Source organism: Lolium rigidum, chromosome 3, assembly GCF_022539505.1.
Source record: "Lolium rigidum isolate FL_2022 chromosome 3, APGP_CSIRO_Lrig_0.1, whole genome shotgun sequence".
Lineage (NCBI taxonomy): Eukaryota > Viridiplantae > Streptophyta > Magnoliopsida > Poales > Poaceae > Lolium > Lolium rigidum.
In genome coordinates, this window is record NC_061510.1 from 39,707,580 (window position 1) to 39,731,497 (window position 23,918).

General features: G+C 45.2%; 1 protein-coding gene across 1 annotated transcript; it reads right to left on the reverse strand.

Annotated features, from left to right (window-relative positions):
* Window positions 1-9,691: 9,691 nt before the first annotated feature.
* Window positions 9,692-18,669, reverse strand: LOC124694716 (putative disease resistance protein At1g50180). The gene is made up of 6 exons (XM_047227669.1): window positions 18,159-18,669; window positions 17,100-18,110; window positions 16,275-16,506; window positions 15,485-16,148; window positions 11,353-12,400; window positions 9,692-9,924 (listed from the first exon to the last, which is right to left on the reverse strand). Exons 1-6 carry the CDS (start codon window positions 18,667-18,669, stop codon window positions 9,692-9,694), a joined length of 3,699 nt encoding a protein of 1,232 aa, XP_047083625.1.
* Window positions 18,670-23,918: the final 5,249 nt, after the last annotated feature.

Consider the following 23,918-nt stretch of genomic DNA (forward strand, 5'->3'; position numbering starts at 1 on the left):
AAAATCCAAGAATAGAAAGAATTTTTGTTCATAGAGGATGACATGCGGGACCCATGATCCCGCATCGTAAACGGCTCGATCGGAGAGCGATGAACGAGATGGCGCGATCGAGAAAAAAACAATGCCGAGAGGCTGCCATCCGGGCCCTACATCCCTCGGCGGTGCGGATTTGCGTTGACTCGGCCGGCGAACCCGAGATTTCGAGATGCACCACGTCCCGGGCCACCATACGCGACGTTTTGGCCGTTTTCGTCGGGCTAGGTGGCCTCAAAAACGAGAAAAAAAACGTTTTGACATGCACAACGGAGAGACCAAAAATTGTCGGCCATGGTACACCAGCAACCACGGCGCGACTTCAACTTCGTCGGCCATGGCAACTTTTCTTGTAGTGAATAGCATCTGAAATCACATGTTCGAGTTCCATAACTTCCCAAAGTTGTTTCGCAGCAGGGCATACGAACAGTAGATGACGGATATCTTCTGCATCTAATTGACAAACTGGGCATTCGCTACTCTCACCGATATGCCGATTAGCTAGAATACATTTCAGTGGAATAATCCCATGCAGCGCCCTCCAGGAGATTTTTTTTTATCTTACTTGGCACTTTCAGTTTCCAGATTACTTGCCATACAGGATTATGAGCCGAGGATCCGGGCAGGGCCATCTGTTGCGCCCTAGCACCGAATTGGTGCTTCCACTGTAAATAATAGGCCGATTTTACCGTATACCTTCCATGAGGGGAGGCCCCCAAGCAATAAAATCATTGAAGCTATCTCCATAAAGAGGGATGTTAAGAATTCTCCCCGCATCAACATTGTTGAAGAGGCTATTAATAAGTTGCACATCCCAATAGCCTGTAACTGGACAGATAAGCTCGCTGACTTTTGTGTAAATCGCCCCAGCCCTAGGTGTAAGAATCCTTCTATCTGGACTTGAAGGGATCCATGGGTCGGTGCATATATTAATAGATTCACCTGTGCCAACTCGCCATATATATCCGCGTTTAAACGTTGGCAACCCAACAATGATACTACGCCAAGTGAATGAGACACCTGCTTTTGGTCCCGCTCTAAGGATATCACCATCCGGGTAATACTTTGCTCTCAACACCTTTGCACAAAGAGAATCCGGTGTCGAGATCAGCCTCCAAATCTGTTTAGCTAGCATTGCAAGATTAAAAGACTGGAAGTCCCTAAACCCCATGCCACCCTCATTTTTTGGATAACAAAGTTTCCACCAAGCGAACCAATGCATATGTTTTCCATTCTCATCATCACCCCACCAGAATTGGGCAATAGCATCCATCATTCTTTTACATACACCTTTTGGGATTTGAAATACAGACATGGCATATACCGGAATTGCCTGTGCCACCGCCTTCAATAAAACCTCTTTGTTGCCAACTGAGAGCATCTTCTCTTTCCACCCATTTATTATCTGAATTATTCTTTCCACAAAGTGCAAGAAACATTCACTTTTGTCTGCCCCAACAATTGCAGGAAGTCCAAGGTACTTATCAGAAATCTCCTCAGTATTGATATTAACAATCCCACAAATCTCTGCCTTTACCAAAACATTAGTGTTTGGGGAAAAGAAAATACTTGACTTAGCCACACTAACCAATTGTCCAGAATTAGCACAGTAGGTGTCCAGAACTTGTTGCAAGGAAGTTGCATTATTCATATTAGCTTTCATGAGGATGAGGGAATCATCAGCAAAAAGTAAATGCGAGACTGACGGTAAATTTCTGCACACCCTTACCCAATCTATCCCACCAACTTCTTCTTCATACAGCAAGAGACTAGATAATCCTTCTGCACACAAAAGGAACAAATAGGGGGAGAGCGGATCTCCATGTCTAAGCCCTCTAGTGGGAACAAACATCTCAGTTTCCTCAGAATTAAACCTGACCTGATACTTCACAGATCTTACACAAGCCATCATTAGCTGAATCCACCTCTCAGCAAAACCCATCCTCCTCATCATATTTTCTAGGAAAATCCATTCCACTCTATCATAAGCCTTGTGCATATCAATCTTGACCGCACACCAACCATTTGAGCCATTCCTTTTATTTTTAATTGCATGAATTGACTCATATGCCACCAGAATATTATATGTAATAACCCTTCCAGGGACAAATGCACTCTACATGGGCGAGATAATCTCTGGGAGAATTCCCTTGAGCCTATGAGCCAGCATCTTAGAGATAATTTTATAGATGACATTGCATAAACTCATTGGGCGATATTGTGTAATATTTTCTGGATCATCAACCTTAGGAATAAGGACAATAGTAGTGTTGTTCCAATCCTCCGGAATAACGCCAGAATTCAGAGCTTGAAGAACTTCCTAAGTAATAGCTACTCCACAGATATCCCAAAACTTTTTATAAAAAACAACATGGAGACCATCCGGCCCTGGAGCTTTAAGATCACCAATACTGAACACCATTTTTTTAACATCGTCAACATCAAACGGGGCAAGCAATAGATTATTCATGTCATTATCCACTCTAGGGGTGATTTTCTCCAACATTACCGGATCTACAACATGAACTTCCGATGAAAAAATATTAGTAAAATAATTAAGAATTAAAGGTTTCAAAGCATCAGTACCTTCAACCCATATTCCATTATCATCTTTCAGTTTAGAGATAGTGTTTTTCTTCCTTCTAGGCGAGGCGAAATTATGGAAGAAAGAAGTATTCCTGTCCCCTTGATTCATCCAGTTTGCTCTTGACCGTTGAGCCCAATAAACTTCATCATGTTCCAATAACAGTTCTATTTGATTGGCCATCTCCTTAGCAGTCGCCTCATTCTCATCTGTCATAGGGCCACTCATCGCCCTTTCCAAGTCACGCTGCGCTTTACGCAGACGATGTTTTGGCTTCCGCAGGATTTGGGAATCCCATGCACGAAGGGCCTCATGCATACGACCCAACACACCATCATCGGAAGGGCTCATCGCATTGTCCCACGCCTTCCTAACCTCCTGTCTAAACTCACTTTCTTTTATCCATGCCGCCTCAAACCGGCGAGGTCCAGACCTAGGAGGCGCGGGGGGGGGGGGGCACTTGGAAATCTGTGTCAAGAAGAATAGGTCTATGATCTGACCGAATGAACACTAAGTGTTGTAGCTTAGCACCAGGATGCAGCGTGAATTCCCATCAACAACCGCTCTATCTAACCTTTCTCTGATCCTTCCTCTCTTCCACGTGAAAGGGTCACCCATAAACCCAATATCTTCCAGGGACAGTCTGAAAAGCTTGCATACAATTTGGAGGACGCAGACTACCCCCTATTTTTCATGGGAGAACAACAACTCATTAAAATCATCTAGAATAATCCATGGAAGGGGCGAGTTATTTCTCAGCTCTCTGAGTTTGTCCCATGTTTTATATTTCTGGTCCCATCTAGATTCCCCGTAAATTCCTGTAAACCGCCAGATTTTTTCCAGGCTCTCAATAATCCACACATCAATATACATAGGATGCGAATGTATCAATTCAACTTTTATCTCTTTTCTGTACAGCAGAAGCAAACCCCCACTTTTACCATCACTAGGATTGCAGATTTTCGAATCCATTTTCAGTCTCTTACGCAAGATGTGTCTCTGACAGAAATAACACATCCGAGCAATACTGCCTGTGTAGATCCACAAGCGATCGCACTGTCAGGTCATTACCAAGACCCTGACAATTAACTCCTAATATCTTCATTGGCTCCGGACAGACTCCTCAAGAGAGTTCACCGATCCGAGTGAAGGGGAGACAGCTCCGTCCTTCTTTGATTTTTTGTTATGGTCTGATTCAGAATTCTCATTTTCCCCTATCCCCTCATGAGCAGCCAGACCAGCAGCTACCCCATAAGCGGCTAACCGAGATTTTTCTTAGCGCTTGATCGATAGCAGCTAATTCTGGTTTGGATTTTTTCTCTCTCTCTAACATATCTGTCTCTTTCCCTTGGGCCGTTATTTGTAGGGCTGGGTTAGTTGTAGGGCATACTTTTGTATTTGTTACTTTTTGTATTGGGCTGCTACAATCCATGGCTGTTTTTCTTTTGCAAGGAACGGTCTAGTTTGCTTGATACGCTATTTTTCTAGGCTTTCTCATTTTAATGGTATTTTTTGATTTAGAGTTTGTGATTTTTTTAGCTTCTAATTGCACAAGGAGGCATACTGCACATACATGTGTAGAGTTTCTGGTATAGAGTTTTGATTCTTTTTAGCTTCTAATTACACAAGGAAGTGCAATTGCACATACTTGTGTAATTACGCATCTATGTGTAATTGCAGATATGTGTGTAGAATGATTTTTTTGGATGTTGAGTTTGTTATTTTTTAGCTTCTAATTGTACAAAGGGGTGCAATTGTACATACATGTGTAATTACACATCTACGTGCAATTGTAGATATGTGTGTAGAATAAGAGACAATTTTAAATGTAGAGTTTGTTATTTTTAGCATCTAATTGCACATATGTGTACAATTGCGTAGATGTGTGATTGGATATATGTGTGCAATTTATAAATTTCTATGTAATATTTTAAATTTGCTTTTTTTTTCATGTTAACTGAAAAACTGGGCTTATAGTTGCCTATTTTTGAGCTTATTATTGGGCTTATAATATGTGTGTGCAAAATATCAAACCCCACCAAAGGAAAACAGAGGAGAGTCTCCTCGATCGGGTGATGATGTCGATCGATCGATGACTAGCATAATTCTCGATCAATCGAGCCCTAGCGACATCCAATCCACAAAGGAAGAGATCACCACCGCAACACGATTGTGTGCGTGCACGCACACTATGTTCATTTCAGCGGCATCGCCGTGTGTTGGGGGTATGCTGTAGGGATTCAATCACCAAGCTCACTTGCCGGATGCCGGATGAGTGAAGCCCAGGAAGAAGCCAGTTAGGCGACTGGGCTATGTGGTCTCCGATGACTGAAGCACAAGAAGTTACCTTGAAGAATAGGTCATGGCCCATTAGGCATGTACGGAGCATAATCATGTAAACCCTAGACCAAAGGTGCTCATATAAACCCTAGCTCGCAGTCGCCTCTCGCCGACTTGGTGAGCCCCCCTTCCCTTGTCTTTTTTCGATAAAGGAAATATATTAATATCGAGAGGTACCAATTACAATCAGCCTCTGCAACAACGCAATACCATAATGGTAGTACGGATGCACACAATCAAAAAAGAAAAAGAAACTAAGAAAAGAAAAGTCCCACTACAGTATTCCAGCCTAGCAGCAGCAGTACATCCACCTCCAAGACAACACCTGAACTCCAGGAACTCCAAAAGCGACGCCTTCAAGAAGGAAACAGTGCACAAGCGCCATCGTCGCTGATCAAAAGATCTTAGGTTTTCACCCTGAAGATAGTCCCCGCTCTCAAAACTATGCCTTCACCAAGACCATTGTCATGCACAACCAATTAAGATCAGACCTTGGATTTTATCCGAAAGGTAAGACATATGTTGCCGCCCCCACATGCATACTGATGCTGTGAAACCCAGAGTACCAAGCAAGTACCTCAACATCGCAGAGACTCGAACCTCCATTGCTAGTCCTCCAATCTGGCCTTCATGATATTCTCCGTTTCTGATTTCACATGGACCAAAATGTTATCTGATGGCAACACAGAACAAATCTTCGCGCCACTCCCTCTAGAACCAAACGGTCGGAATAAAAGCATGGGTGTGCACGACCGAATAGCACCCGATTCATCAAACTTCAGGCATAAGGTGCAATGTTACATTCGATGGCGGAGTCTTCTAAAACTCAACACTGCAGCCAAATCTAGAAGGACATGTATCAAGTAGATCTTCGTCTTGGCGCGAGAGGAACCTAGGACCGCTGCCTTTATTCAAGACGAGATCCAACACAACTGATTTTTGCGAACACGTACGACAGAATTCAATCCAATCCAGAGGTCAAGGAGAGTCATGCGCCAATCCATGATATTCACCGGTGGAAGAAATCCAAAACTCGAAAGCCACCAGATCGGCCAGCTAGTAGAGGGCAACCGTCGACCTCGTCCTAAACTCCTGATGCACGTCACTATTCCACCATTAGGAGATGCGTTCCTTCATGCGTGAGAAAGCCACCAGATCTTACTGATTACATCGTGACCTCGTTGTTAGCTTGCTTATGGCGATTAGGAGTTTAGGACTCATCAACCACCAAAGGAGTTCACGCTGCACTCCATCAAAAGGATCTCCAAACGCCTCCAAAAGTCAGTGTTGCCGCTGCAACGGAGATCTGCTCATAGCCGAGATCGCCGCGGCCGCGCACGATGCGGTTACGATCCCACCGTTGGCACCAGAGTGCCTCTCCGAGGCCGGACACTGCTGCCGTCGCGATGGAGATCCGCTCACAGCCAAGATCGCCGTGGCCGTGCATGATGCGGTTATAATTCTGCCGCTGGCTCCAGAGCGCCGCTCCGAGCTGGACATGGCAGAGATCTTCGTGCCGCCCTGTCGCAGATTTAATCCCGCCTCCAGCCCCAGGTTGCAGTACAAGACAGGTCGCAGATGAGATTGCCACACCACTGCATGTGGTGGTTACTATCCCCGCCGCCAGACCGTAGGTTGCCGCTTGAGTGAGGCAAAACGGATCCCCGCCGCTGCCGTCAACCACGCGCTTCGCCCTACGGCGTCCTCCGGCGACAGCGGCGGCTGCAGATCGAACGAGGAGCCGAGAGGTGGAGGTCAAAGGCGCCGCCCATGTCGTCCAGTCCGGACGACGCGGGGGCAGTTTTGTTTCTATAGAGACTATGATACTAGTACATGATACCATGCATTGTGGAGATAGTAACATGTAGGAGTATCATACGCATGATACTTCTATATGATACTATGCATTGTGACTAGTCTCAGACCCCCTATCATTGTAAACACTCCAATCAATACAATATAGCAGAAAGTAGGCCTTTTAATCTTCGGATGGGCTGAACCTGGGTAACCGCGTGCTCTTGCCCAATCTCGTTTTTGTCTATGCACTCTGTAGCACCTTCCGTGGTCACGTCCACAACACCGTGGCCGTGAACACGAACCTCTCCTTCCTTGGTCCTTGCTTGTCGCCATTGCGGCAAGCAGCCCCTCTCTGTCTGGCAGGCAATGCCTCACGGTCGCATCTGCCGTGTACCCCCTCACCGACCGCCATAGTGTCGGGTGCTCGTCTTCGCCGAGCAGGCCCGTCCCAATGTCCCGAGCATCTCCTCGTACACTCCCAGCCAGTGCACGAGCCCGCTAGGGACCAAGTTGAGGAATTTGACGCGGTCGCTGCCGAAGAACCACTTGCCCCTAAGATGTCCCTTCAGGAGCTCTAGGTTCGCCTTCGCCTCCCTCGCCGCTGCCGGTCACCATGGAGGAGCACATGCACCTTCTTGTGGATGGGGTTGCGCTTCAGGAGCAGCTCGCACTTGTTGTCGAGGTCCTCCTCGATGAACTCGTAGGGGACGCTTGAGCCACAGGGCCACCTCGACGCGGTGCGCAATCGGGCAGGTGAAAGTGCCGATGAGCTTACCGCGTCGAACATCTTTCTCATCGATTTCTCCAAGTTAGCTTAGCTCCGGTCTGAGCTGGACTGAGTATATAGTTCGCGCAAGCGCTCCATGAAATCCCTGTATAGCTCCGCGTCAAAGTTTTGGCGACGTTTCTGTGGCCTGCTTTTTGTTTCTCTTCACTACGAGGAAATGTAAACTGTTGTTGATTCACCAGAAAACAGATCAAGATCCTATAGCTAGGCATCTCCAACCGGGATTTTACCAAGAGTCAATCGATTAGAGCATCTCCACCGGCAGCCCCCAAATAGGCGCCGGTGTAAAAATCTAGCGACAATGATATTGAGGATCTACTCGGATGATCTCCGAGTCTCTCGTTCATGTATATTTATAGGAGGAAGGTTACAATATCGTATACTATACGGACTATGAGTCCTGTACAAATACTATGTCTAACACCCTCCCTTAATTACAACTTGGTTAAGTTGAGATTATACATGAAGGCTTCAAATGCTCGATATGGGAAGTGGATTTTTGAAACCATCAGCAACTTGGTCTTTAGAAGGAATGAACCGGACCTGAAGTTGCTTCTTCAACACTCGTTCTCTAACAAAGTGGAAGTCGATCTCAATGTGATTTGCTCTTGCATGGAACACATGATTAGCTGACAAATATGGTGCTCCCAAATTATCACACCATAAAAATGGTGTCTGATTCTGTCTTACTCTCAATTCTTCCAGAAAGGACTGTACCCATATCACTTCAGCTGTGGCATTTGCAAGAGACTTGTATTCAACCTCAGTACTAGACCTTGACACAGTGGCTTGTTTCTTGGCACTCCAGGAAATCAGATTTGGTCCAAAAAGCACAGCAAACCCTCCTGTGGATCGACGGTCATCTACACAACCAGCCCAGTCAGCATCTGAAAAAATACTAACTTGTGTAGAGGAGGATCTTGTAAAAGTCAAGCCAACTGTAATGGTACTTTTCACATATCTCAAAATACGCTTAGCAGCTGTCCAATGAACTGTAGTGGGAGCATGTAGATATTGGCACACCTTGTTGACTGCATAATATATGTCAGGTCTTGTGAGAGTAAGATATTGGAGAGCACCAACCATACTCCTATACTTTGTACTGTCGTCTGGTCCCAACAGAGTTCCCTCCCTGGCAGTAATCTTCTTAGAAGAGGAAAGAGGAGTAGGTGTACGGGTGCAATGTGTCATGTTGACACGAGCAAGCACATCATGAGCATACTTAGCTTGATTCAATACCAAGCTATTGGAGACCTTGTTAACCTCAATGCCCAAGAAGTAATGAAGATCACCGAGGTCTTTCAGAGCAAATTTCTGGTGCAAGTCCTTTAGTAGTGCATCGGTTGCATCATGAGAAGAGCTAGCAACGATTATATCATCAACATAGATGAGCACAAAAATAGTGATATTGGACTTGTGATATATGAACAAGGATGTGTCAGACTTGGAGGCAACAAAGCCAAGTTGAATTAGCTGAGAGCTCAGTCGAGAATACAATGCACGAGGTGCCTGCTTCAGTCCATAAAGTGCCTTGTCAAGCCTGCATATGTAATTTGGTCGAGTACTATCTTCATATCCTGGTGGTTGCCGCATGAAGAAACACATTCTTGACGTCTACCTGTTGTAAACTCCATCCCCTAGAAACAACAATAGCCAAGACAAGATGAACAGTTGCAATTTTGACAACAGGACTGAAAGTATCCTCGCAGTCTATACCATATCGTTGCTTGAACCCTTTGGCGACCAATCTAGCTTTGTATCGATCAATGGAACCATCAGCCTTGCATTTGATCTTGTAAATCCATCGACAGTCAATCACATTTTTACCTTGACGCGCCGGAACCAATCTCCATGTTTGATTGGTGGTAAGGGCCACAAATTCTTCATCCATATCACCCTTCCAATGAGGGTCAGCAAGAGCAGCTTGTAGATTGGCAGGTTCATCAGTTGCTACTGAAAGACACCAAGGAATAGTGTCATCGGAATATTTTTTGGGTTGCACAACGCCACGGGATGCTCGAGTAACAGGACGAGAAACAGGAGCCACACTATGCTGCACAGGAAGGTCGGGCACAGATGATCCGGAGGAGACCACCCTGCCATGATCAGAGGAGACAGAATCTCCTGACGTGGACCCTGGCGCCGAATCTTCAGGCGCCGAGGATCCTGTAGCCGATGGTGTGGCCGCAGGGGAGATGTGGGTTGGCGTGGGCGCGCGGTCTGGCGTAGAGGATCCGGGTGGGGACCGCTGCGGCTGCTGCTGCTGATTTGGCGGGGCCTAGCGCAGGGCACGCACGGGAGATGAGGCTGAGCCGCCAGGTGGTGGATGCGGAGAGGCGGGCGGCTGATCCGAGGAGGATCTTGACGATCCCGAGGTGGATTGCTGCAGCAAATCATCCTCGTGTCCTTTGCTGTTGGCAGTTTCTGCTGAAATTTCATGTGAGCTGTTTGAGCTCATAGAAAGCTCCGTTTTGACTCAAATTTTCGCCAGGAGCTTCAGTTCTGCGACCTGCTAGCAATGGTATTAGTAGTACGAGTATTTTCCAATGAGAATCATTCATAGGTTCATGCCCAAACTCAGAATTATGAAGGGATGGATCTAAGAGAAGAATTTCATGACGAAGGAGAGCACCAGCATTGGGATGCATGTGGTGAAACGGAAAAACAGCTTCATCGAAGACGACATCACGAGAAATATACATGCGGCCAGTAGACACCTCAAAACATTTGACCCCTTTGTGACGGGGGCTATAGCCTAAAAAGACACATTGCGTAGACCAGAAAGCTAGCTTACGTTTATTGTAGGCACGTAAATTAGGCCAACAAGCACAGCCAAAGACGCGAAGTGAGGAATAGTCTGGGCGTGTACCAAGGAGCCGATGCACAGGATTGTCATTGTTGGTGACACAACTAGGAAGCATATTGATGTGGTATGTGGCGGTGAGAAAAGCTTCATCCCAAAATTTTAGTGGCATGGAGACATTAGTGAGAAGGGCAAGACCAACTTCAACTATGTGACGATGTTTACGCTCAGCAGATCCATTCTGCTAATGAGTATGGGGACATGAGACATGATGTGAGATTCCTTGAGCCTGAAAAAGAGAGTTAAGTTTGACATATTCTCCTCCCCTATCAGATTGAACCGTAAGAATTTTCCTATCAAACTTCCTTTCAACAAGGTTTTGAAAATTTGTGAATGCAACAAGAACATCATATTTTCTCTTAAGCAAATATATCCAAGTGAACTTGCTATAATCATCAATAAAACTGACATAATATTCATGACAACCAACAGACGCCGGTGCAGGACCCCATACATCAGAAAAGACTAATTGTAGAGGAGCTGTAGATACACTGGTGGAAATAGGATAGGGGAGTTGGTGACTCTTGGCACGTTGACAAGAGTCACAAACAGACTCAATACTGGAATCTCTAACATAAGGTAATTTATTTTTGCTAAGAATTTGTGTAACAACTTCTACAGAGGGATGACCAAGACGACTATGCCACAATGTATGTGATGGCTTGGCGGCAACAAAGGCATGCTTCAGGGAGTTGGTGGACGCCATGGATGAGATGAGTGGGTAAAGGCCGCCAACACATCGTCCTCTATGAATTATTTTCCCAGTGACCTGATTCTTAATGAGAAAGAAGAACAGATAAAACTCAATATAAACATGATTGTCTAGGGTGAATCAATGAACAGAAAGTATGTTTCTGGATGCATTAGGGACATGAAGAATATTGCGAAGATGAAAATTTTGAGTAGGGCTACGAATTATGGAATGACCAATGTGGTAAATACTCATACCTTGCCCATTGGCCGTGTTGACCCTGTCATTGCCCTTGTATGCATCACGGACCGTCAAATTGTTGAGCTCACCGGTGATGTGATGTGTGGCACCCGTATCGGAGTACCAATTGGTGTCAACACCATAGTATGCATCATTGCCTTCTTTGTCACCATAGGAGTCATCATCATCATCTTCAAAATGCCACCAGCAATCCTTGGCGGTGTGTCCCTCCTTGTTGCAAATCTGACACATGACATCGACCCAGGGTGTGGTGCGGCGGCGGCCACGTCCACGGCCACGGCCCCCTCCTAGAGGTGCACGTCCACCCCCACGGCCGAAGTGCAGCTGCGGGCGATCCTCGCGGCGAGAGTCACGGAGATCATCTCGCCTGTCCTCGCATCTGTCCTCCCGACGGTCACCGCGGTCACCACGCGGGCGGCCATAGTACTGGCTGTTGGAGCGGGGACGGCGCTGGCGAGAGGCGGCATTGGCAGATGATTCAAAGTCGCCATGGGAGCCACCATTATGCATCTCTTGGCGTTGATCGAAGCTTTGGATCTGTGAGTACAGAGTGCCCAGGGACAGCGGCGTGGTGACCACGCCCAGGGCTGCCACCAGGGCGTCATATCCGGATCCGAGGCCAGCCAGGATGTAGGAAACGAGTTCCTTATCGAGGAGAACACGTCCAGCAGCAGCAAGATCGTCGGCAAAACCTTGCATCTTGGTGAGGTAAGCCGATGTAGTGGGGAATTGATGGCGTTTGGTGTTGGCGAGGGCGATCAGCAGGTTGGAATTCCCGGACCTCGCTTTGGGCGGCAAACATCTGTTCGATGGAACGCTAGAGTTCTGCGGAGTGCTCGATCCGATGAACAGGAGCGTCTGCTGAAGATATGCCAGGGCGATCTGGTCCCTGGACAGCCAGGCTGCGTATGCCGAATTCGGCGCCGTCTTGGCCGGCTTGGAGGCATCGGCGTCCGCTGGTTCGATGACCATCAGCTTCTTGGCAGCGGCATCAGTTCTATCCAGAAGACCGACAAGTTGAGCTCCACGGATCGGCGGCAGCACCTGGGATCACCAGAGAGGATAATTCTCATGAGTCAATTTGTCTGACAGGGGCGAGCCGAGGTTGATGACGGCTGAGCTCGAAAATGCCATTGTTTAGGGTTTGAGGTGGGTGGGTTTTTGTTCGGGGATGTTGTTTTCGATCAGGCAGACGAGGCGAAGAGGACTGCTCTCGATACCATGTAAAAATCTAGCGACAATGATATTGAGGATCTACTGGGATGATCTCCGAGTCTCTCGTTCACGTATATTTATAGGAGGAAGGTTACAATGTCGTATACTATATGGACTATGAGTCCTATACAAATACTATGTCTAACAGCTGACATGGGATATAGGAGGAAGGTTACAATGTCGTATACTATATGGACTATGAGTCCTATACAAATACTATGTCTAACAGCTGACATGGGCGCCGGCGCTGCTGTATGGGGGCGCCAGCACAACATACTCTATTTGGGGATGCTGCTCCCACACCAGCGCCCCCGTAGTGTAGCCCCAATATAAATATAAATTTAAAATGAAATTTAAAAACAGAAATTCATACAAAATTCATATGAAATACATACGAAATTTATACAAAAGTAACTCGAATTTAAAGCTAAATAAAACTTGAACTTAATTCTGATCTACTGGCCGTCGGTTGGGGCGCTCGACGGGCCTGCCTCGTCGTCGTTCTTCGCCTTTGCCGCCTGCGTTCGTGCCCGCTTCTCGTCCCTTGCTTCGCGCATCTGGCGGTGGAGCATGGCGGCCGGCGTCGCAGGAACTTGCCGGCGTCGCAGGAGCTTGCCGGCGACGCTGTCCCCGCGCTTCCAGCCTTTCCCGAGAAGCCTCGATCTCGGCGCTCCTCGCCTGCTCGCGGGCGAACGCCTCGTAGTGCCGATGAGCGTTGAGCTCTGCGAGCTTGGCTGCTCGTTGTCAAGAGATCTCGAGGGCGTGCTCGAGGTTCGCGTCGTTGACGAACTCCCGCTCCTCCTTCAACCGCTGGTAGCGTTGCGCGTTCAACGACGCGAGGATCGCCGCCTGCTCCGGGTGGGCGGGGGCCTGCGGCTGCTTGCCCCACTGCGCCGCCTCCTCCGCCACCTCTGCTTCCGCGTCTGCGACGTAGGCCTCGTGCTACGCCGCACACCGTGGGTCCACGTCCTCATCGGAGCTGTACTCCGCGTCGGGCTACGACTTCGGCTCCGGCTCCGGCTGCGGTGGTGGTGGAGGTAGCGCGCGGCCGTTGAGGCCAAGCATAGAGTATGCCGTCTTCAAACGGTGAGACATTTTGAGGTGGACAGGAGAGAATGGAGCGGCAGTGGTGGTGGAGATGAGAGGATAGCACCGCGGTGGTGGATGGCGTACGTACTATATAGCGGTGGCAACTACCCGCATTTACGGCGGCGTAGGCGACTGGACGACGCGTAGCCAGTCGCTGCCTTCGTGGCCGCCTTGGTTTCCGCGCGGGAGACCATTAAACGCCGACGGCCGACCTTCCCGCGTCGCGGCCGATGCAAACCGTCGCATCCTCTCGCTGACAAGGCGCCCCCACCCGCAAAAACTATCGTGCCGCGAGGCGCCGGCGCGCCCGATTCGCGCCCTACGCGAATGGGCCGGCACGGGGATGCCGACGATTCTATTGGGCTTGAAAACTAGCCGACGCCGTTTGGGGCGCACCGGTGCGAGCCCAAAAACGATGCCGGCTCCCAAAACGCTATCGGGGCCGCTATCGGGGCCGCCGGTGGAGATGCTCTTAACTTAAGAAGGCGAGAGGGGAGCATCGATTTCATTTTCACTGAGATTTCTACGGAATGCACTGAATTTTAGTAATTTCGGTGGACACTGAAATACTTACCTTTTGATTAAAATATTTCAGTCATTTCGGTAATACACATCGATAAAAAAAATCGAAATGTTTTTCAAAATTTAAATATTTCAATTAATTTCGATAGAAAATTTCACTCCTTTAACTGAAATGAAAATACAAATCAGTGAAATTCACTGAATTTCAGTGAGGGGTTGAATTTTTTTCGAAACTAAAATTTAAAACCATGGAGGGGAGGTATAGTACCATCCGCCACCGTTACAACCATGTGTGAACGAGACAAAGTCCAACTACTGAGGCGGATCGTGCGATAGGTGGAACCAATTTTTTAAGCCGACAGTTGGCCACTGGCTCAGTTTTAAGTACCCAAAATTTGCCATCTCTTGCTTGGTGGGACTAACTAAAAGTTTCTAGCATAACTGGCCACCAAACAAAACAGGTCCTGAGGATCTGAAACATTTTAAGTACTCTTTTTGTCTCACTAAAGATATCTTAGATTTTATAGGACAAATTTTAACAAATCCACGACAAGTTTTATAGGACGGAGGGTGTACCAAACATAGTAGACATATAATAATTCACTGCACTTTAGTGCACCAGCAGGCAGAGCTGGAAGTCACACGATTACACTCAAACCAAGCACATTGCTTTTCAGAACTAAACCACGAGCAAAGCACAGAAGCAACGGCACGAAAGAAGCCGGCAGACGTGGCCCGCAATTTCTCAATTCAACAGATCCTGTCTTAAATGCAGATGGTATGGAGCTTTTCTCCTCGAGCCAAACAAACTGCCCTCAGCTCTGCATATACAGCTATGCCGATCGGCAATGCAATCCTGAGATCTACACTTCTTGCTTATGAGGTTGAAATTCAACAAAGAAAACGAAAAGCAAAATCTAGATATCCACCCCGTGGAAATAACACATTCATATACTGCCTTAAGAATTAGAGAAAAGTAACAATTGAGCATCCGGTAGCTCCATCCCACCAGACGTTCATGCTTCAGTGCGCCCCTCCTCCCACCCCAAACTCAAACACAGAGGTACGGAGCAATCTCAGCTTTAGCCTTTGATGTGTTTGACTTTGGAAGAGGAGAGCGCGTTGAAGCAAAAGTCTTATTTTATAAGAGTCACCTGCAACACCACGTAAGAGAATATCATTTCTGCTACACAGACAAGGTACAAAAAGATAGAGAGCATGCCGCTAGCAACTTAAACTAAATAGGTCCCTCCTTGTACAGAACGAAAATGAAATTAGCTCAGATAAAATATGGGTAGTTACCTTGCATCCTTTCTTCTGCAGCTCCTTCGACGTGCTATCATGTCCAACAGATATCAAGGGCACATCTTCTAGTTCTAGATGATTAAGGGACGGAATTTGCAGCAACCCATCGGGGAGCTTTCTCATCTTATGGAACCCCTCGAGTATCAGGTGGGAGAGCTTTGGCATGGTCGTTACTTCAATTGTCCACTCCTCGGTGTAAGAAAAACTAAAAAGCTCCAAATTTTGTAGACGAGGAAAACCCCGTGCAGAGCATGACATTATTCGGCCACTGTACCCTTCCAACTTTAGTACCACAAGACACTGAAGATTCTCCAACGCCGGCATCGGGTCTTGTTTGAAGGCGTTAGCATATAGACTCAAACTTCGTATGTTTTGTGGAAACTGATGGCTCTCAGGAAATTTGTCAAACGCACTCAGTTTATAGAGTTCAACATCAACCAAGCGAGGCATGTTTGCAAATACATTCATCATCTCCGCAAGCATGTTTGGAAGTATTACCAATGACAGGGTTGTTAGTTCTGTCATTTGACCCAAAAACCTCACCATGTCAAAATTGCAGAATTTACTTGTAGCAAGAGAATCTTTTAACCGGAAGGTCCGGAGCTCTTTTTGTTGTTGCACACTGCTTGGTGGAGAAAATCCATCACAAAGGTAAACATGCCTTAGAGAAGGGATATCCCACATAGATTTTGGTACTAGTGAGTGTGTGTCTGTCATATCAATAGTTTGCAAGTAAAGGAGTTTTCCAATTGAAGAAGGGAGAGTCACATCTTCACAACTGATCAACCTGAGGCATCTTAGGTGAATGCATCCAGCAATTGCACCAGAGAAATCTCTTAGCCTTGAATTTTGGATGTGAAGAACTCGAAGAAATCTGAGTTTAGGGAGGGATATCGATGGAAGTTGAAAGCCAATTAGAGCTCGAAGATTTGGTGTTGCCTGCAAATTCTGACCACTGTAATCTTGATAAGAAGAACGATATGATATCATCATATCAGTCAATGCTACACCAACTTGGCCTGCAATTTTTTTTCTCTATTTGTCAGCATAGAGCTATTTAATGCGACATATCAATGAGAGATTTATTCACATATGCAAATTACAAGGAGGCAAATTCACCCACACAAATTTCAATTTACTTAGCTCTAAGATATTCCGTTAGAGGGGCAGCATAAAGATTGTAAAATACTACTTTTCCCCTAAATGCAATTCTTTTTGTGTTCTCTGTGATTTGTAGGTAGTATTGTTTCTTCTATTTGGACAGAAGGACAGAGATTTAGAAACACAATAAATTTAAGGATAGTAAAAACTGACTTCTAGTGTTCAAATTCTGACATCTTTGCATACACTAATTGTTCACGAAGATAAAATAGGATGTTTAAATAAACTAACTGTAACTCTATATGAGCTAATATGCAGCCCCTCTAACAGAACGTTAACGAAATTAAATATATAAAACTAAAACACTCTATACACCAATAGGTAAGGAATAACCTCTAATTTAACAGTAGCATAAATAAAAATTAGGCTATTAGGAGTGACATGTCGGAGTTTTAGTACTGCTCAAATACAAAATAGAACTATACGTGATGAAAGGCATCATGAACATGACCTGAAATTTTATCGATGACATCAAGAAAACCATCTTGTCTTGCCTCTTCTACACACCAATAACGTAAAATATCATGTACCCCTATTTGCTCAATCCATCCGTGTGCCATGCTTCTGCGAGTAACCTGCAACAGGCTTCTTTGAGCTAGCTCAGCTACATACTTGCGTGCAGTTTCTTCTTGTTCATGTTTTGGGGCTTGTGGAATAAAGTCTTCTGCTATCCATAGTGCAATAAGAACAGATACATCTATCCTGAAATCCTCAGGAAAACTAGCAAGATAGAGGAAACAAGATCTTAAATAATGGTCGGTCATGTCCTTGTAACTGCGAGCTAGTATGTCGTGCATCAGCTGTGTGTTTCTAGTTGATGGCCAACACGACAATGTCTCCGACCATGCTTCCAAATTTAGATTCTTTGATAGGTAACCTCCCAAAACAGCGAGTGCAAGTGGTAAACCATCACACTTTCTTGCAAGCAATCGCCCTAGTTGTTCCAACTCACTCACATCACCTATGACGGACCTTCTGTATGTTGGTATAGCTTTGCTACTAAAAAGTTCCCAACTTTTCTCTTGGTCTAACTCCTTCAAAACATGAACGTGGGTTGGCATTTCAATATGGTTTGCTACTTTTTCTTTACGTGTCGTTAATAATACCTTACTACCATTATTTGTATCCGGAAAGGCTTTGATCGTTCTATTTAGTTGGTCCCATGTGTCTTCCTCCCACACATCATCGAGAACTACCAAATATCTTCGTTCCAACAGAAATCCATTGATTTTCTTTCCCACCTCATACTCCTGCATTTGGTCAATTAACTCATCTTTCTCCCCTATAATTTGTTTCATAATCTCCTTTAGTAAATCAGCACCGTTGAATTTCTGAGATACGGTCACCCAAGCAACTGTGTTGAAGTGTTGTTTAACTCTAGATGAAGTGTATACCTTTCTTGCAAGTGTTGTTTTCCCCGCTCCACCCATGGCAACTATGGAGACAACACTAAGTATTTGTCCTTCGTGAACTAATTTATCGGTTATTTCCTTGTATTCATCCATAAAACCAACCACAACAACATCATCTTCATAGTTTTGATGCCTAAGGCCCCAATCTTGTGGAAACTCATCCTCAACTTGGCCGCTCACCACAACAGTATTATCCAAATCAATTCTCAGATGATCTGCACTTTGAAATATCTCACTGAGCTTCCTTCTTACGCGTTGAATTTCAACACCGATTTTATGAAGGTTGGCCAAATCACTCGGCAAACAGGCATACCTTGAAATGGCACCCATGAACCCCTTTTTGAGTCTCCTTCTCTTCTCCATGTAATCTGCAGCTTCGATGACATTCTGAGCCTCATACGCTGCAGTCCTGATCTGGGTGACCAATATAGCAACTCTCGCATTTCCTGACCGCCATTTGTTGTCGGCGTCTTTGAGGTAGGCTTGTAGCCGCATGAGCTCGTCTTTCAAGAAGGCCACTTCAACGGTAACCCCGCATAAGAATTTGGTCTCATGAACCGCAAGATTGCCCACGCTCCCAATCACGGTTCTAACAGCTGACTCTGCCATCCCTCGTTTGGGATGCTTAGACTGATCAGATCGGCAATAATTAATGTCTTTTGTCACTCAATGCTTCTTCCATAACCTCCTTTGGTTTCCAACTCCAGTAATACTCACTAGCAGTGGCCTATATTTGAGAAGCGAGATCATGCAAGAAGTAAGCACATGTACGTTGGGTGAGAGTGGAAATTATAGGGGACACAATGAGAAACTCACCTAGGATTACTCGCCGCTCAAATCAGGGGCTCGTGGCGCGTGCAGTGCAGGCAGCAGAGTTTGTCGGCGGTAGGGTCACGGCCAGAATGTGTTGTGATTCAAAGCTTAGAGGATGCTTGTATAGCTTTGCCTTGCTAGGAAAATCAGCTCAAGATGTCAAAATTAGCTAGTGTGTACCCTTGTTCGAATTTTCATTTTTTTTTTTAACATGGAGTAGTAGTTGTGAAGCTGGCCGGTCGTTTTCACACAATAGGAATAAATAATGATCATGTGAACTTCTGGTGGTAAGCCTTAATCAAGCGTGTGATTTGACGATTGAACAAGGACCAGCCTAATCACCAGTCATATATAGTTAATTAAGTTATAAACAACCAAAGAGACCCAGCCACGATACAGGTGATATACCAAGACCAGATTATTAAACCTCCAATGAGTGAGAATAGGACCACATTTCTTGCAGGGAGAGACAAAGTCTGATAAGCGCGTGGTACAAAATTTCATGGAATCTCTTTGTGGAATCATAAATTATAAGATCGTGATCACAAGGACGGCGATAGGCATTCACATCTCCCAGCCTCGGGTGGTCAAAGATAACACTAACATAAGTTAAAGTGAGGCAGACACTGCACAAATCAAACATCGAAGTCTTCTAGTGAGCAGGCGAATAGGACCATATTTCCTGTAGGGAGAGACAAAAGTTTGATAAGCGCGCGGTACAAATTTCATGGAATCTCTCGTTTGTGGAATCATAAATTATAAGATCGCGATCACAAGGACGGCGATGTGCATTCACATCTCCCAGCCTAGTGTGGTCAAAGATAACACTAACATAAGTTAACGTGAGGCAGGGGCCGCACAAATGAAACATCATAGTCTTCTTGGTGAGCCGGCGATGCTTTCTACTGGTTTGCAGAACCAACTGCCATGGAGCTAACTAGCTCTTTTTTTTTAAAAAAAAATATCAAATTCCAAAAGAAATACCCGGAAAAAAGTTCAATTGTAGTACATTGTCGTTCCAACATGAACAGATATGAACAATTCGTCCGTGAAGGGAATGATTTGAGCTAATCATCGACCTGCAAGACGACAAGTGGCATGCCCCGACCTAACCCACATGGTGTTATCATCTAGGGTTGTGACGTCACGAAGCAAGGCATTTTCGGCGGCCCGAGGGACATAGAAAAATGGGTAAAACCCTAACCTAGCATATGAATTTTGTTTAGGTCAGCAGAGATGTCCAATATAGTGAAGTGTGTTTTTACTACGGTTTGGATACTGTACGATCGAATGATATGGAGTTGATTTGAGTGATTTTCAGTTTGTAGAGTTGGATTTGACTGCCCCTCAAATATGGACAGTGTATCAGCTGAAGGACTGGCTGACATCATGCTTCCAGCTTAATCCTGAAGTATAGACTGTCGGTGTGCATGTATTGTGGACCAAGTCAACTTTGAACATTTTCTTGTATCTGAAGTCAGTAGATGGGACCTCTAAGTGGGTGAACTGGTTAAATGGGTGTGAAAAGAGCGGAACTCGCTCTATCACCTTAGTGCTTCTTGTTGTGAAGGAGGCGACTTCTCCTCAAGGGGGATACGCTGGAGGCGGTGGCTACGACTCAGTCCAAAGCAGTCAGGCACACAGTGGAGGTGCCGGTTACGACTCAGGCCAGAGCAATCAGGCACACGGTGGAGGTGATGGTTACGAATCAGGGCAGAGCAATTATGGCTTGAGGAGATGGTAACAGTGGCAACACGGATGGGAACGAGGAAAACGGGCACATGCAGAACTAGATGGAAGCGGAAGATACATATGAAGATAGGGATGCCAATGAGTCAGATGAGTTGGATGAAGAAGAGAACGGAGAGGAGGTGCCTATTCCTGGTAGTTGGAATTAGGACTTCTCGGCAGCAATGATACTGAACGATGGCCATGATTCTTTCTCGGAGGGGCAGATTTCTGGACAAGAGACATCTCCAAGAAGCAGTTATTAAGTGAGCACTGTCGATGCAAAGACAGTTCAAAACAACCATGCCATGTGGGAAATATTTGACGATGAAATGCATGGACATTAATTGTCCCGCAAATGTGCATGGGTGTCTCCCTAAGTTTGACACAACATGGAGGGTAAGCTACCTAGTGTTGTACACTTGTGTTATTCCAAGTATTCATCATGATCAATGAAACCTATCGTCCACTCTTCTTGCTCGGTTGATGTACACGGAGATAGTGGAGGGTCATGCCATGGGAGTGAAGACTATCTAGAAAAAGTGAAGATCAAATATGTGTACAAACATTTCTAATGGCAAGGCTTGGAGGGCTAAGCATAGGGCGTTGGAGATCATATTTGGTTTGTTCCAAGACGCGTACGACGGTGTTGTCCATCTCCCCCACACCCCGCATGTGAGGAATCCAGACACATATATAAACATCTAAGACTTCTTGTTGCCAAAGTTCCCAACTGTTAAGATTATGCATCGAGTGTTGTTCTCTTTCGGTGTATGCATCGAATCTTTCAGACACTGTCGACCAATAATATGTGTAGGCGGCACATTTCTCACTGGAAAGTATAAGGATCATATCTTGATAGCCATTGGAATGGATGGCAACTATCAAATCGTGACACTCGCATTTGCTTTTGTGGAGAGCGAGAACACCGAAAGTTGGTTATGGTTCTTCAGGCAGCAGAAAATAGCAATCGTGAAGGATAAGCCAAATATGTGCATCCTTCATGATAGGCATGATGTATACTCAATGCTATTAAGACATTGAAGCAACCTAAACCTGGGGAACAAACGCCATGGCTAGAGATTCAGAGCTGTTGGTGCATGCATGCGCCACCTGCGGGCCAATTTTTACTCACAATTAGAGAGTAAGAGCCTTATGAATCTGTTTAAAAAACTATGCATGCAGAACCAAGAGTGGAAGTATAATTTTATGCAGCGTATCCTTCAGGAGATCACTAAGCAACGAGTTGTCACGAGGAAAGCTATGTGAGATGCAACTGTAGCAGCACATATTCTAGCTTCACAAAGGGCAACAGGAGCAACACCCTTCCGATGCATGTAAAATGCATACATGAACTTTGTCCTTTATTAGAATGAATTCCCACATATTTGAAACATATATGAAGATAATACCATGTTTTACATTGATTTATGAGGATTACCAATGATCTCCTTTATTTGGTTTATAACTCTGCAGAACAAGAATTCCCTGTTTTGTATATTTTTCACATTTCAGAGACCTATACAGAGTCAAATTGAACTAGGATTTCTGGGGGGTCATTTTTTCACCAGGACAAGGAACCTGGGCCCTGGAAGCACACCTGGAGAGGCATGAGGCTCAAAAGAGACCAGGTGGCGCGCCCAGACATATAGGGTGCACCACCCAGGCTTTTTCGGCCATCGATCGTCCAAATCACTTGATTCTTTCATCCACCGACGTATTTTGACCTAAAAACCATTATATATATGGCCCCGAAGGGTTCTCGAGAGGGGAGCTCCGCAGAAACACATAAACACGAAAGCAGATGCTGCAACAACGAAGATTGGAGGGGGAAACTCCACTGGAGCCGCCGCCGGAGGGATCTCCACCTTATGCTACATCTTCCTCATCATCACCATGATCAAGGGGGAGTAGTCCACCTCTGGACTACGGGTTTGTGGCAGTAGCTTGATTCATTTCTCTCATGTTCTTCGTAGTTCTTAGTACCATATGAGCTGCCCAACATGATTATGGTCATATTTGTAATACCTATGTGGTGGATCTTTATTCTATTCTATGATATGATAAGATTTTTCTATACTTTGTGTAAGATGTATTGATATATGCATATTGTGTATCCCGTTCTTAAGTATTGGTTCTGATTCAACTTGTATGCAAGAATGTGTGTGGGGTGATGTGTGTGTTAGATGAAATAGCATGGTTTCAATGATTGAATAGTGACAACAAATTCATGATCTATTATGGCTTTGACTTTTCTTTTTCTATCTCACTAGGGATAAAGTGAATGCATGCGCTATGTTCATTACGTGACAAAAGTAATGATCTTATTTGTTCAAGGTAGAATATTTGATATTCAAACATCATGTCAAAGTTCTTATAGCTATACTCTGTTAATTCTTAATAGAAAATCGTTTGAAGTTATTCCTATCTTTTGGAGTATAAGAGAGATGTGTTGCATCATCTCAATGTTAGGATGTGATGCCCATATGAATGCTTATCTTATACATGTTAGAGTTATTGTCTTCATATCTCATTGATGAATTGTTATTGTCCACTACAACTTAATAGAGAGAATAGTGAAGTGAATCCATGAACCCCGGTCCAATTTTAATCATAAGAAACACCTTTCAATCACTTTTATCTTAATTTTTATTTGCAGCACTATTTTAATCTGAAACTACAAAAATACTTTATTTCTTATTTGCACTCAAAACCCCAAAACAAACAAACATTACCACTTTTATTTAGTTTAATTCAGTTGTTTAGTTTATTTTACTTATTACTACTTTATTTATTTTTTTACTTACATGAAACCTTGTGTTTGACAACCACACGGTGGATTTGGGGACACAAGGCTTTATTTTATTTTGCAGGATTGCTACAAAAAGGGAGGGAGAGACATCTCTTTACGCCATTCACCGAGAGTTCGATATAAACCCTCGAGTCACCCTTGTGTGTGTGTGGGGGGGGGGGGATATTCTGGTGACACAACACTCTGCACTTGGAGTCCCAACGTCATCAAGATATTTTCTGGCGCCGGTGCCGGGGAGTAATCAAGAGACTCCATCAAGAAATCCCCCTTCAAGCGCCATCAAGACATTTTCTGACGGCGTTGCCGGGGGGTGGAAAGAGTTACATCACAGTGGTTGCTGCGAGAGAAGAAATTCCCACGACAACTGCTAGATATCTTATGGTATCGTTGCCTTCATTTTCAACTTAGTGCAAATACCTAAGCTTGAAGAGGTTGCACCACTGTGAGCTCTCTTATCTCTTTTAGACTTTGCAAAGTACTTTATTTGTCTTGTTTTTAGTCTTTA